The sequence below is a fragment of the Cygnus olor genome, chromosome Z (genome assembly GCF_009769625.2).
Source record: "Cygnus olor isolate bCygOlo1 chromosome Z, bCygOlo1.pri.v2, whole genome shotgun sequence".
NCBI lineage: Eukaryota > Metazoa > Chordata > Aves > Anseriformes > Anatidae > Cygnus > Cygnus olor.
In genome coordinates this window covers 13,840,723-13,855,416 of record NC_049198.1, presented here as the reverse complement: position 1 = coordinate 13,855,416, position 14,694 = coordinate 13,840,723, and the positions used below count along the sequence as shown (strand labels likewise).

General features: G+C 36.4%; 1 protein-coding gene across 1 annotated transcript in view; it reads left to right on the top strand.

The window, feature by feature from the left end:
- RICTOR (RPTOR independent companion of MTOR complex 2) overlaps positions 1-14,694 on the top strand; it is an 81,075-nt gene that overhangs the window by 57,886 nt on the left and 8,495 nt on the right. Inside the window, exons 23-33 of the mRNA XM_040541935.1 lie at positions 1,405-1,569; positions 2,023-2,099; positions 2,209-2,287; positions 3,182-3,291; positions 3,427-3,514; positions 4,153-4,245; positions 5,156-5,262; positions 5,876-6,105; positions 7,065-8,094; positions 12,129-12,306; positions 13,561-13,645. Of these exons, the coding sequence (XP_040397869.1) occupies positions 1,405-1,569; positions 2,023-2,099; positions 2,209-2,287; positions 3,182-3,291; positions 3,427-3,514; positions 4,153-4,245; positions 5,156-5,262; positions 5,876-6,105; positions 7,065-8,094; positions 12,129-12,306; positions 13,561-13,645 (2,242 nt within the window). The remainder of the gene's footprint in view (positions 1-1,404; positions 1,570-2,022; positions 2,100-2,208; positions 2,288-3,181; positions 3,292-3,426; positions 3,515-4,152; positions 4,246-5,155; positions 5,263-5,875; positions 6,106-7,064; positions 8,095-12,128; positions 12,307-13,560; positions 13,646-14,694) is intronic.

Here is a 14,694-nt window from a genome sequence, read left to right as displayed (position 1 = left end):
TGACACGTTATGTAATTAAAATATACCTTTTTTTTTGCATGTGAAGTGATTTTGGCCAATAATCCTTTTATATCAGGGCTGGTTGTGCAGTCAGTTGTAGCAGGTCTGTAACTATAGTAATGGCAAACAAGTTCATAGCTGGAAGGTATGGTGACTTAAATTCTGCTATTTAGAGTTTAATATTGCGCTGGATGAGAGTATCCTTGGTTTTTGTACACTGCAGTGCCATCAGAATCCTGTCTACATTACTTCTTGAACCTCTTAAACAGTCAGACTTTTTGATACTTCTTGAACATTAGATGATACGTCACGGCATTTTTGTTTCCTGATTAGTTGACCTGCTTGGAGTTCCTGGAATTCATAAGGAAATACTTTAGTCTTTTTGATCTAAAAGAGGAAAATTCCAAATAGAATGGACCATCTCAGCGACCAGAAATGAATCCACATGTGCATCTACCACAGATGATTTCGTATATTGATGATTTACTTAAACTCTTTCCCAGCCACATGCATTCTTCTCATGGTGATTGAACTGATTGGATTTTGAGGAGAAAATTTTGTTGAATACCTCTTGACAAAAAAGCAAAATGTTAACCTGTTGAAGAGTACTTTGGCAGTACGTGGTGTAAAGAATGTTGTCAGTACCAAATGGACAAAATGCTTATGTTTAGAGTTCCTGGTGTATGTGTCCCCAGTAGAAGATAAAAGCTTAAAAGCTTTATTTTTATGCAAAGGCTAAAGTCTTTTAATTATTCTGGATTAGCTGTATTAACTGTAATTTAGTGGTATAAATGGTATATTTGAGCTACTGTAATTGGCAAAACTACGAGTGTCTTCCAGAAATTATTTATGAGGTGGAAGGAGTAGTCAGTTCTGAGAGGATAAGATGCCAGAAGGGGTATGGAAATATTGTACTGACATATTTGCATGGGTAGTTCCATTAACTACAGAGTAATTTGAAAGTAAATCTGCTTTAGGTGTTAGGGCAGGTGTTTGCCATTTTCTGAGGTTTATGGTCTGGATTTCTGAAACAGCATTGTCAAAATATGGTACTTGTTTTATATGTAGCAAGCATGATAGGGGAAAAATAAAAATGTGGTCCAATTTATACTAGTCACTCTTCTGTCCCATAGGGAGAACCTATTTTTAAAAATTATTAGAACTAGCAATTTATCAGCTTGGACAAGTGAATCTTAAGAATAATGAACATGCAGTTCAGATTAATCTCAGACTTGCATTTTCTGTTTGATAAGATACAGTTATCTAAAAGATGACAGTTTTAACACATAGGGCATGAATCGCACTTAGTTGCTGTAAAATATGGTCATTGAAAATGTATTTTCAGTAGTGATAAGTCATTAATTACATTAGCTATTTTTCTTCTGTTCTCCTTGCTTTTTGCAGAGCTGCAGGTTGTATGCAACAAAACACTTAAGAGTGTTACTGAGAGCAAATGTAGAATTCTTCAGCAACTGGGGGATTGAGTTACTGGTGACACAGTTACATGATAAAAATAAAACTATTTCTTCTGAAGCACTTGATATTCTAGATGAGGCATGTGAAGACAAGGTGAGCATCATTTCCTGCATCTTTTCCCTTTCAATCTTTGTGGTATGCTACTTTAAGCTGTTCCTCACCTCCCCCCTGCCCCCCCAGTAGCAAAGTATCCAAGAAGGTACTGATGGTTTGTTTTCTTGGTTGTCCATGATGGACTTCATAATAGTCATTTCAGCATGGGTCTACAAACTACACTATTAATGACAAGAAAAAGTAGATGTTTGGATTACGCTTACTATTAAATATTAATTCACACTAATTCAGCTATTTTAATCATACTTTTTGTAAGGGAACATATATCTAATGCCAGAAGGTACCAAAAGTGGACAATATTAGGATGAGGTTAGTTTCACACACTTATTTGTGTGATAAACTTGTTACATCATTGCTTACAGATTGTTGTAATTGTTGTAGTTTTCAGAGTGTTACTATGTTCAGATAAGACTTATTTTTTAATTATTTTAGGCCAATCTTCATGCCCTTATCCAGATGAAACCAGCTCTTTCTCACCTTGGAGATAAAGGTTTGCTTCTACTCCTAAGGTAAATATTGAATATGCTGTTTGACTTATAATGTGGAAACAAAGCATTTGGTTTGTATTCAAGTTATGTGATTTACGTGGGGTGCTGATTGTCTGACGTTACTTTACAGGTTTCTCTCCATTCCAAAGGGGTTTTCATATCTAAATGAAAGAGGTTATGTAACAAAACAAATGGAAAAGTGGCAAAAGGTAATGCTAAGCGTAAAAAGTGTGCATTAGCTTGAAATTAGGAGGAGGAAGAGTTTGAATACGTGGGCTTGAGAAGGTCAAAGATAATGATGTTGTGCATTCATATAGGTGTATTTCTATTGCCAGTGCATTTATTGCCTCAGTGACCTAGGAAATTCCTGAAAAATATTGACAGGGACTTGGAGGTGCATAGCTGCTCTGTACATGCATGCTTTTCATTTGACAAGGCCTTTTATATAATTTTGACATTCCAGAAAGTACTTAAAGGTGTAGTGACTTAATGAATTTCTAAAATAGGTAGTTGTAAGGTCTTATCCAGAAAAGTATGGAAAGGAACACTACTTTTCAAGATAGCTGTCAACTCTAGCTGTGGCTAATTAAGTTAAATCCAGAACTCATGAAGATAGAATTAGCCTATGCAGTTAGGAAGTAGATAAACACAAGACGCATTAAGAAAAATACATCGTTGTCAGACTAAAGTCAGTAGTCATACATCATTTTGTAATTTAGGTGCTTATTTTCCTAAGGTAGTAGTTAAGCATTTTGTAAAGGTCAAAATCCTATGGGCCATTAGGTAATTTTTGACTAATTTATAAGCTGTTACTTATGTAAGAATACTGAAATGTGTGGTGGTCTGAGATGTTTCAGGTTAAAGTAAAAAGTGAAATATTTTCTACCATTTTTAACTTTCTCTGAAGTAATTATGGAATCAGTTGTTGACTCTGCAAAATCCTATGTATGAAGTACAGTACTTTTGGTGAGCACTGCATTCAAATTATAAAGAAATTCATCCTTCATTAAGCACTTCAGTTGTTCCTTCCTTATAAAGTACCTTACTATAAAAAATTAAACCACCTAAACGTAGCGTGTCAACATTTGTCTATATTATTTTAGGAATATAACTTAAAGTATGTTGAGTTGATTGAAGAACAACTTAATGAAGCACTTACAACATATCGCAAACCTGTTGATGGTGATAACTATGTTCGTCGGAGCAATCAAAGGTAAACACTCACCACAAGAATCTTCTTCATCTGAAAAAGATGAGGAGTAACTCATTGCATTACAATGCAGTGTAACTTACGTTAAAGGAAAGCTTCAGAATTCCTGAAAAAGGATATGGTTTTTCTTCCTACCAGATTACAGCGACCACATGTCTACCTTCCAGTTCACCTTTATGGCCAACTGGTGCACCATAAAACAGGCTGCCATTTATTGGAGTCTCAGGTGAGCATAGCAATGATTTAAAATTTGAATGATTTTAAAGAGTACTGTAACTCTTTTTAAAGAAATGTTTTAAGAGATGTCATTTAAACAGTCACTGCAAAATAAGTAGATTACGAAAGTCTCAAGTGTTTTGGGGCCAAAAATTTGTGAAAACAATCTTTCCATCTAATTTCATGTAAAATTCTTTCTGGGCACTGAAATATCAGAAATACCTTGCACTATTTTTCTTAAAATGGCTAGCAAAAAAAAAAAGTAAAGCAGCTAGTAAAGCAGCTTGCAAGTAGGAATAATTTTTTAATCTGTGTATAAGAATCAGTTCTTCATTAATTAAATTGACTTTTAATGTGATTTTACATAATTATGTTTTGAATTGTATTTAATAGTTGAAAAAATCAAGTGAAAAGTTATATGTTTTCCTGTATTAAACTGATGAACGTTACCCATATAAAATCTGAATTGACCTGATGCATTCACTGGTTATGTTACATTTTTCCACCTTCATTACCATTGATGTTAATTTATGCTTATTTCAGGGTGTGTACTTCAAATTAGTTCTTTGTTTGCTAAAAATGCAAGAGAGCCTGTTTCACTGAGGTCTCTCTCTCATTTTTAATTATTTTTTTGTTTTTCTCCTTCAGAGTATTGTTACAGATCTGAGTTACACTGTTCGTTCCCCAATGCTGGATAAGTGGGAAGGAATTAAGCAGCTGAAAGCAGCCCTTTGGGCCTTGGTTAGTAATAGGTTTACAATCTTTTTGCAGCTGTTTGACTTCTGTTAAAACTTTTGATTCTGAAATAGCTAAGCAAAATCCTTTAAAAAAAACATTGTTTAGGTATTTTTCTCATAAAATGTGCAACTTTTCCCTCCCCCTGCCAAGCTGACATTCTGTACCATAACTGGAATAACAGATGAAGATTGTTCACTGCATCTGTTTTATTCTGAGCTTTTTTCGTTGTCACTTTTTACAAATATAAAGAACAGATTGCCACGTGCAACAACAGTATTAGTATGGAGCCAGAGATTACAACTTGCTGTGTGATACATCTACTGTAGTATTCCAAAATTCAAAGTTTTTGGAGGAACGCTTGTGCTGCTGTTGATTGCCTGTGAATATATGGTTATGACATCCTCGGTACTGGGGATAACCTGGAAAAAAAACAGTGTATGTGTCTATCCAATCTACACTTCTAAAGCTGCTTTGCCACCTTAAGTGTTCATTTGCCTTTTTTCTGTCTTCCCCAAAGTTTGTTTTGGAACACTTGTTCAGGGTGACTATTACTGGAAGACATTGTAGGTATGTAATAAAATGCCTGTTTAAGAGGAATGTAAGATAAGTTTTTTAAAAAAAAAAGTTATACTGATGGTTATAGTAGAACTGGTAAACTGAGGAATACATATAGTTACCTGTGACAGTCTTAGCTGTTACAGTATCCTCAGTCCTTTACTGAATTTGGGGATACCCATGGCATGACTAGGTGATATTAAAAAGGAGGGAGAAACTGCTCAATTTTCTAATACCTTTGAGAGGATTGTGGATGGGAACTCTACTACTTACAAACAGAAGTGTTGAAAACTTTACATCAATGGTGCTGCAGATCACATCAAAATCAAAACTTACTCGACAAACTATTTTATTACAGGGCAATATTGGATCATCAAATTGGGGTCTTAACTTGCTTCAAGAGGAGAATGTAATTCCTGATATAATGACGCTTGCCCAACACTGTGAGGTTCTCTCTGTTAGAGGGTATGTGTATTTAATTATTAAACAAAATGTAAAGATGGTAGTTCCAGTAGGTTTTCAAATACCTGTACTTTATTCACATGGATATATATTTTGCCACTGATTTGGTAATCAATTATTAGGAATTATTGATAACAGGGTTTGAGAGGATTCTCAGAATTGTTTGGGAAGTTCAAAAGTACAAGCAAATGAAACTTATGGGGGGAAAAAAAATTATATTACTCTTTGCCTGCTTTAAAAAGCAATTAAAATATGTAGTGTGTATCTCTGGAATTGATTTATTATTCCATCGTTTTTATTTATTATCTATTGAGTCTTTAAAAGAGAGCATAAATAGATGGTCTTTTGCCTAATAGTGCTACTGTATCAATGTTTTATCAGGCTTTTTGTAATAATTGAGTTTTATTTTTGTATAGTATATTTTTAATGTGTTTTGGATATTTTAGCGTACTTAAGTTTCTACTGATTTACAAATGAAAATCAGGAACAAAAAGTGGCAATTTTGTGAAGTTTCTTCTGAACTGTTCTGAAACTTTCCTTTCAAAAAAGGAAAAAAGATTAGTTAAATTAGATGCTATTATTGTTGCTCTTTTTTCTATATATACGTTAAATACAGAACGTGTGTCTACGTGCTTGGTCTAATAGCCAAAACTAAACAAGGATGTGACATTTTGAAGCATCACAACTGGGATGCAGTGAGACACAGTCGTAGACAGCCTTGGCCAGTGGTCCCTGATGACATGGAGCAGCTCTGCAATGAACTTTCTTCTATACCCAGTACTCTTAGCTTGAACTCTGAGTCCACCAGTTCTAGGCATAACAGTGAAAGTGAATCTGCACCTTCAAGTAAGTTGGAAAAAAAAAGACAAAACAAGTATTCTGTTGTTGTTATCAACTTCTTGTCAGGATGAGGTTCAGGCAAGTGGTTCAAAGGTGATGTTACCAACAAAGAGAAGTGCAAGCCAGGGGACAGTTTTATGTACTTTCAGAGAGATGTAGACAAGAAAACAATGTCTTAGATCTACATTTGGCATTGAGGTAAGGAATTTTAACATTAGGGGAGTTTACTAATTTTTATGTCAAGTCATAAAAATCAGTCAGGTTGGAAAAGACTTCTAAGATCATCTAGTCCAACCTTTAATCTAGTACTAAAGTCCCCCATTAAACCATGTTACTAAGTTATACATCTACTTGTTTCTCAAAGACCTCCAAGGATGGTGACTCAACCAGTTCTCTGGGCAGCTTATTCCAGTGTTTCACAACTCTCTTAGTAAAGAAATTTCTCCTAAGGACCAAACTAAACCTCCCCTGGTGCAACTTGAGGCCATTTCCCCTCGTCTTATCACTTGGATAAGTCATGGCAGTTTGCTGTAATACCCTACAGAAAACTGCATACTCAAGTGTACGTTTACTTTGTTGTTGATGTCTAGAAAATAGAGTACATATAGCATTGCTATATTTAAATTGTTAATGTTATTGATATTTGGAATTTGAATCCAGAAATATAGCATATTTAGATATCATTAAAGGAGTGTATCAGTTGTAGTCTTAGTAGCTGGTTATATGCACTGAAGTAAGATACTGTGACTTTTCTTTTGAAGCATAGAAACCTTCAACTCAGATATTCCTGAAGATATTTCATTTACTGTGCTAAGTTGTGAAGAAAAAATGTTGAATTTAAAGTTGTAATAAACCACATGCTCTGCAGTTTGGGCTTTTATCAAATAGGTTGCTTTTGCATGATTCAGTTGATGCATGTTGAAGAAATGATCTTTTTCATTGACAAAAGTCTCATCTCATTTCAGGTATGTTCATCATGGAGGATGACCGTTTTGGTAGTACTTCAACTAGTACGTTCTTCCTAGATATTACAGAAGATGCAGAACAAATATTTTATGACAGACCTGGACCTTCAAAGGACAAAGACCGTAGTCCCTTTCCTTTCTTTTCCTCTAGCAGACTTGTGAAAAATCGCATTCTAAATTCGCTTACTCTCCCTAATAAAAAACACAGGAGTAGCAGCGATCCAAAAGGAGGAAAGCTGACATCATCTGACAGTAAATCGGGCTTGAGGCGAAATCGTACTGTAACAGAACCTTCCAGTAGCATAGACATTCCTGCTGGTGAAGATTTCAACCCTGTTTTCAGAGTTCCTAAAATCCAGACTTTACGATTAGAAACTTCTTTTGTTGGAAGTAAGCACATGGAAGATACTGATAGTACCCCGAGTATTGGTGAAAATGACTTGAAGCTGCCAAAAGGTCTTGGAAATGAAATTCACCGGGAAAACACAAGCAGAGAAAGGCTAATAGGAGATGGTACTACACAAACACATTTCAAGAGCCGTAGCTTAAGTTTTAATACAGATACCACAACAAGTGGCATAAGCTCAATGAGCTCTAGCCCTTCAAGGGAGACTGTAGGTGTGGACACTACAAATGTAGACACTGACTGTGGAAGTTTAAGTACTGTGGTAAGCACAAAAACAGTTAAACCATCTCACTGTTCAACACCACAGTCTAACCACCTGCCTCTCTCAAAATCCAACTCAGTATCCCTGGTACCCCCAGGGTCTTCTCATACACTTCCTCGAAGAGCCCAGTCTCTTAAAGCTCCTTCTCTTGCTACAATAAAAAGTCTTGCTGACTATAACTTTAGCTACACAAGTTCTCGAGATGCCTTTGGTTATGCTACACTAAAACGCTTACAGCAGCAGAGGATGCATCCTTCACTATCTCACTCAGAAGCCCTTGCATCTCCAGCAAAGGATGTGCTTTTTACTGACACTATTACCATGAAGTCTGGCAGCCTGGATTCTCGGCTAACGCCAAGCAGGTAAGAGATTATTTTGTGCTAATTTCTTTCTTCAAAGCTAGAAAAGCAATTAAATAACAGACATACTGTTCTAGTATTTTTTCCATTTTCCAACTTCATCTAAAAGTGACAGTTATTGCAGGGTGCTAGATATCTCCACTGAGAGCAGTACTGATATTAAGAGAATAATAAGTTAATGAGAACTTACTGAGTGCTGTAAAAAAAAAAAAAAAAAAAATACAAAAACACCTTGCTGAACTTCCTTTGGTTCACATGGGCCCACTTCTCGAGCTTGTCCAGGTTCGTCTGGATGGCAGCTCTTCCTTCTGTTGTATCAAACACACCACTCAACTTGGTGTCATCTGCAAACTTGCTGATGGTGCACTCGATCCCCCTGTCTATATTGCTGATAAAGATATTAAACAGGACAGACCCCTGAGGGACACCACTTGTCACTGGCCTCCACTTGGACATAGAGCTGTTGACTGACCCCTCTCTTGGTGTGACCTTCAAGCCAATTCCTTATTCACTGAATGGTCCACCCATCAAGTCCATATATCTCCAATTTAGGGATTGGGATGTCATGTGGGACTGTGTTGAAGGCCTTACAGAAGTCCAGGTAGGTAACAGGCTTAACAGGCTTCCCTTGATAAGGTGGCCTGTAGCAGATCCTGACCATAAGATGTCCTTTGTTTAGTGTGGTCCTTAACTTTTACCCACAAGCTCTCAACCTGTCTGTGGCTATTTCTCAGAGGCAGCTTTTCACAATCAATCCATTCCCTAACACAGAGGGCAACACCCCCACTCCTCCTTCCTTGCTTGTCTCTTTTGAAGATCTTGTAGCCCTCGATTCCAGTGTTCAGTATTCCTAGTGCTTAGCTGGTCATGATATCTCATGTGCAAGGATTTGAGCTGACCTATGTACCATTGAACCAAAATGACTAAAGTTGTCATCCTTCTGAGAAGGTTAAAAAATTAGATATATATATTGCAAAAGATGGTTGTCTTGTCTTAGCCACAGATATAATTGATTGGAAAGGGTTTAATTTAACTGGTTTGTGTGTTTTGCTTTCTTGGTAACAGCATAGTCTATCCACTGAATCATTGTGTTCTGTTTAATTTTAGCATAAATTACTGCTTCCAGTTAAATATTGTCCTTAACTGCTGTGCAAGTAGTAAATTGGAAAGAGATTCTATCCCTTTTGTCTTCCAAAGCCAACTTTCTGTCAGTCTTATGAAAGACTTCTATGCTTTATTCACAAATTCAGATGATCATAGCGGTCAGTTAGCTTCAGTGACTTTTCTAATTGTTTCATTCTGTCAAAAGGTTGAAAAGCTTATTTCTTTGCATATGTTTTGTAAGGCTAAATTTTCCACGTGTTTTTAAAGACCAGTCAAAAATGTCAAGGTGCATATGTCAAATCCTATCATAGTGCTCTCCCCCAGTTAACTGCAGACATGATTTCATGAAAACTTACCAGCACTTGCCACTATTTGTAATGTATCAGGTTGCTTTTCCAGGAGAAGCAGGGGCAAATGTTTAGGATTAATACTTAGATATGGAATTTTGTAATTTTGTAATGAGAGCAATTGTTGAATGTTTTATTATGAGATAACTAGTGCAATTAGTAACTATGTGTGTCTTGAAGTATGGCTTGAGTCTTAATGGCAAGTCACTGCAACTGTAATTAACATGGGTCAGAATTAGGTAGTATCGGGAAAACTAGTGATGTCTCTAATCTGTTATGCATTCTCTCATTGTACAATAGTGTCTTGAGCCTCACAAGGTCAAAACACAATAGTTTATTCTTATCTCAGTGTAAATTTGTTAAACTGTTAAGGATGGGAAGATATGCAATTAGAGTATCTAAACCAAAAAATTATAGAAAGTTATTTTTGAGGTAGAATGTCCAGCCTAAGAAATCAAAAAGTTTACTGTACTTTAGCTCCTAGTGTGTAATAACTTGAAGTAATTTCCTTCCTTCTCCCTTTGTAAATATTATATAGAATTGTTCAAATCTGAATTTTAGTAGGATCGTTCAGCTGCTCTGCAAATAAAATTTGAAACTTGGAAAGCATGTAGAGATTCCTGTAGAAAATCTTTTTTTGTAAACTACTCTTTTTATTAAAAAGTCAGTATGTTTGTCAATAACACTGAATTTGTGGCTGAGTTAGTGATAAAATCAACTTCTCCAAATTCATTTTCCCTGACTTTTTTTGCCTATAATTACATTATTGCCTTATTTTACTCAACGTTTTCCACTTCTGCTGTGAATAAAGCAGTGCTCCTTTGGACAATTGCTTGGCCAATACATGCAGTCTTTTTCAGTGCAGTTCAGTCATGTACTACGTATTAAATGAGGCAGTAATTCTGCTGAATAAATAATGTGTGATTTTTGTAATTAAGCCTTGGTCAGTGTGGTTTAGCCCTGGTAGGCAGCTCAGCACCACACAGCTGCTCATCCCCCACCCAGTGGGAGGAGGGAGAGAATCAAAGAGGTAGAAGTGTGAGAACTCACGGGCTGAGACAAGGCCAGCTTACCAGGTAAAGCAAAGGCTGTGCATTCAGGCAGAGCAAACCAAGGAACCCACTCGCTGCTTCCCATCAGCAGGAGGTGTTCAGCCCCTCCCAGGACAGCAGGGCTCATCGCCTGTAATGGTTTCTTGGGCAGACAAATGCCATCACTCCGAACGTCCCCCCTTCCTCCTTTGTTCCCCCAGCTTTTATTGCTGAGCACGGCACCACACAGTGTGGGACACCCCTTTGGCCAGCCTGGGCCAGCTGTCCTGGCCCTGTTCCCTCCAGCTCCTGGTGCATCCCCAGCCCCTCGGTGGCAGGGCAGCACGAGGAGCTGAAACCCCCTGGGCTCTGTGTGAGCACTGCTCAACAGCAACCAACCCATCAGTGTGTTTTCATCAAAAATCCAAACCACAGCATCATCCAAACCTCTCTGAAGAAAATTAACTGTGCCCCAGCCAAAGTCATGACAGTGGTGTAATAATTCTTATGTGCTGTGTATAGTTAATATTTTTAATATTTGTCTTCTTACCTTTTCAATTTTAATTCTTTTTTTAACATAAGCCATAATATGACTTTCTAGGTGTAGTTTGTTTTTTTCCTTTTAAAACCATTTTGTGTAGGAAAGGTGATGAAAAGGAGAAGTTTGTCATGACATATTAGCGCTTATATGGTCGTGTTGGAGTAGGAAATTTTATTCCACTGCATAGACAATCTGCTTTAGTTCAATTAACAAGAAAGCATTTATAGGTCTTTAATCTTCAATGAGAACTAAAATGAGAGGTGGCCGTGTGAGACTTCCATTACCAGGACTCTGATCTGCACTGAGGGACATGATCTCCAACCTCCGATCTCCTGTCTCATTTTCCCAGCCTATTTTTTCTTGTTTGTTCCTCCAGTTACTTGTCGCAGTCAGCACTGCTCACTGTGCAGCCTCAAGTTTGTTCTTCATACTATTAAGTTGACTAAATTCATCTTCTACACTTAAAAGTCACCTACTGAGTCTCCTTTAGAGTACAGGAAAAAATGTTCCTTGTTTGTGTCTCTGGTACCTAGCATGTCCACCCTTCACATTTGCAGGAATGTGCCTGCTTAGGTCTGAGTTTGTGAATATCCAGTAAAGGTACATTCTGTGTATAGATAGATATGCTCTAAAAATGAGACTTTTAGCAGTTCAAAAGCCTACATCTTCACTGATTTGTTTCTGGGTTATACATTTGCAAAGACTGAAGCTGGAGAAGACTTCGACAGGGTTGTTTTTACAGGGTTGGCGGCTTCTTAAGTTTCATCCAGATATCTTTCAGGTCCATGTCCCAGGGCTTCCAAAGATCACAGTTTTTTTACCCTAGGAACTGCCAAATGATGCAATACAACATGAGACATTACAAAAATGAGCCTATAGCTATAGCTTAAGAGTAACAAGCTCTGGGTTCCACAATGGGAAGATGATGGGTAGTCTTTGTGACCGCAGTCCTTCTAATCTGTAATGTGCAAAAAATGACAGACCAAGATTATGATTATTATTTTAATGTTACAGGTTCATGAAAGCTTTAAGTTACGCTTCATTAGACAAAGAAGATTTATTAAGTCCTATTAATCAAAATACACTTCAGCGTTCCTCTTCTGTTCGCTCCATGGTTTCTAATGCTACATATGGAAGCTCTGATGATTACATTGGCCTTGCTCTCCCAGTGGATATCAATGAAATATTTCAGGTATGTATGTGATAACATAGTGGGTTTGTTCACACTTTCTTACTGAAAGGTAATGAACAGTTGCATTTCCATTAGAATAGATCAGATCTATAGAAAGAGGAGAACAGGATGTGGTACTCTAAAGGAATGCGTTTTGGAGAACAAGAGTTTCTTTTCTAACCCTGTTAACAGAAAAGCAGTAGTCTGAAAAGCGCTAGTCTGTTTTGTGTTATTAGACAAATGACAACAGAATAGGTTAGAGCATTAAACAATGGCAGCATGAATATACTTCCATGGGATTTTAGTTGGCAGCTAGTTTTTATACTAAAATTAACATAGTCTATGGGCATTTTTAATATCTCTTTAGCCAACTAGTAGATAACTAGTTCAACTAGCCAACCAGTTCATTAGTCAACTATAAATCGTGTGTGTAATCCCACAGTAAACTTTCTGCTACAGTAATTTTGATTTAATGGTACTCTATTAGTATGTATATCATCATAGTATTAAATTGTATTGCCTTAACTTCACAGGTATGTATCTTTAACTTAAAAACTGATTACTTGGATGTCTTGTCATTTGCCTTTCTCTCTCTGCCTAGTTTAAATACATTACAATTTAACAGTGATGCATCATAATTTTTATTAATTTTAATATTCCGTTACATAAGTGTCAAAGACAGGACATGGTCAATGTCACAGGTAAATTAGTGTCTTTCTCATTTTTAGTTTATTTAATCTTTGCCTTTCATACCTCGATTCCTTTCTACGAATCGTAAAAATTACCGAAGATAGAGCAAAGGCAAGATCTTCTATCATACTGGTTTGTTTCCTCTGTGAAATGACTGTTTCTCTTTTTCCTTCACTCTTTATGGTGTATTTATGTTGCTTCATTTCTTCTCTCTCAACTCTACAATACTGCTCAATTCTACAGCATTTTACAGGCAACATTTAAATGGCCTGGGTGTTCTTACTTTGCTCTCCTGAGATCTCCAGTATTGTAGAGATCATTAATAGTCACTTCTGGGTCACTAATTTTCTTACAGCCTGTCACCACTGTTTGTCTATTTGCTTTCTGTTTATAAGCTTTGATTATTAAATTTTCATTCACAAATGTATGCTTTTTGTTTTCATTGGCATTTCTTTAGTACTCAGGGCCCCTTCTTCATTTCATCCTCTAATTAGATCTTTTTCCTGAAATTGTCCTCACAAAATCTTTTTCCTCTGGGTATGATTATCACCTGTGCTAATTTTGATTATCACCTGACTGTACCAGGTAAAGGAGACTCCATATTTCCAGAAGAAAACTACACCTCCATTTGATGACCGTGGAGCTAGGGTCTTTGCACCTGATGCAGGAGGTATTGTTTTTGTTCCTCTTTTGTACCTTTATTTGTACATGTGTTGTTTGGGGTGGGATGTTGGTTTGTCTGTTTTTGTTTACAGAGAAGGTTATTTGAGAGCTGTGTTCTGGATTTAGGGATACTGGACCATTAATTTCATTTGTGTAGTTCAAGATAATGCACTGTTGTTTCAACATGAATTTGATCTAATAAATTGAAGCATGTCTATGTATCTTTGACTGTAATATGAGCTAATGCTAATTGAAGGAAGACTGGAAGCAATAGTGCATTAGAGAAAGAAACAAAATTTAAGCTAAGAAAGAAAAATATAATGTCAAATAGAAATTGAGCTATTACATTTTGACTCCCTTTGATTACACGTGAGTTTTTAGGAACAATAAAGCTGTCACATGTATATTTTGGAAAGTAAATTTTGTCTTTGTGTTGTTTCCAAGACAGTTTATCAGTGGAGATGATGAAACGTAGTACAAGAGAAGTGCAAGTGCTCTGTTATTCTTGGCCTGTTCTGGAAAGGGTTTTCTTTCTACTTCAAGAGCGGACAAAAATCTGTAGGGCATCAATATGTGTCGTTTTAGTAGGGCAACTTAAAACAAAACATTGATACTGATTCTAAAGTAGTACAGAATAACTGTAATCTTACTTCTTAGTTGACTGGACCTTTATTACAAGAAGATTATTTGAAGATCTTTTCTTGTGTGTTTTCAGTATAATATATAAAGCTGATTTTCCTGAAAGTGTGTTTCTGTAGTTTGAGTTTTGTTGTAAAATAACTTTCATTCAAAATTGTGTATGTTGGTACCTTCCATCCAAGAAAGAGCCCATCACTGAAGTTTCTTAGTCCTGTTTCTACATTACTGAGTTGAGTTTCCTGCTGTTACAGGCACTAAGTTAGTGTTCTTAAATTGTTTGTTTTCATTTGTTTGTATCATTTATACACCTGGTATATTCTACCAATGTTGTTTGATACTATGAAAATTTATAACATATGGGTGTTACTATTGTTGATAAAACATTGGAATTGACTGTGCCTTCGTACAGTAGGTGTT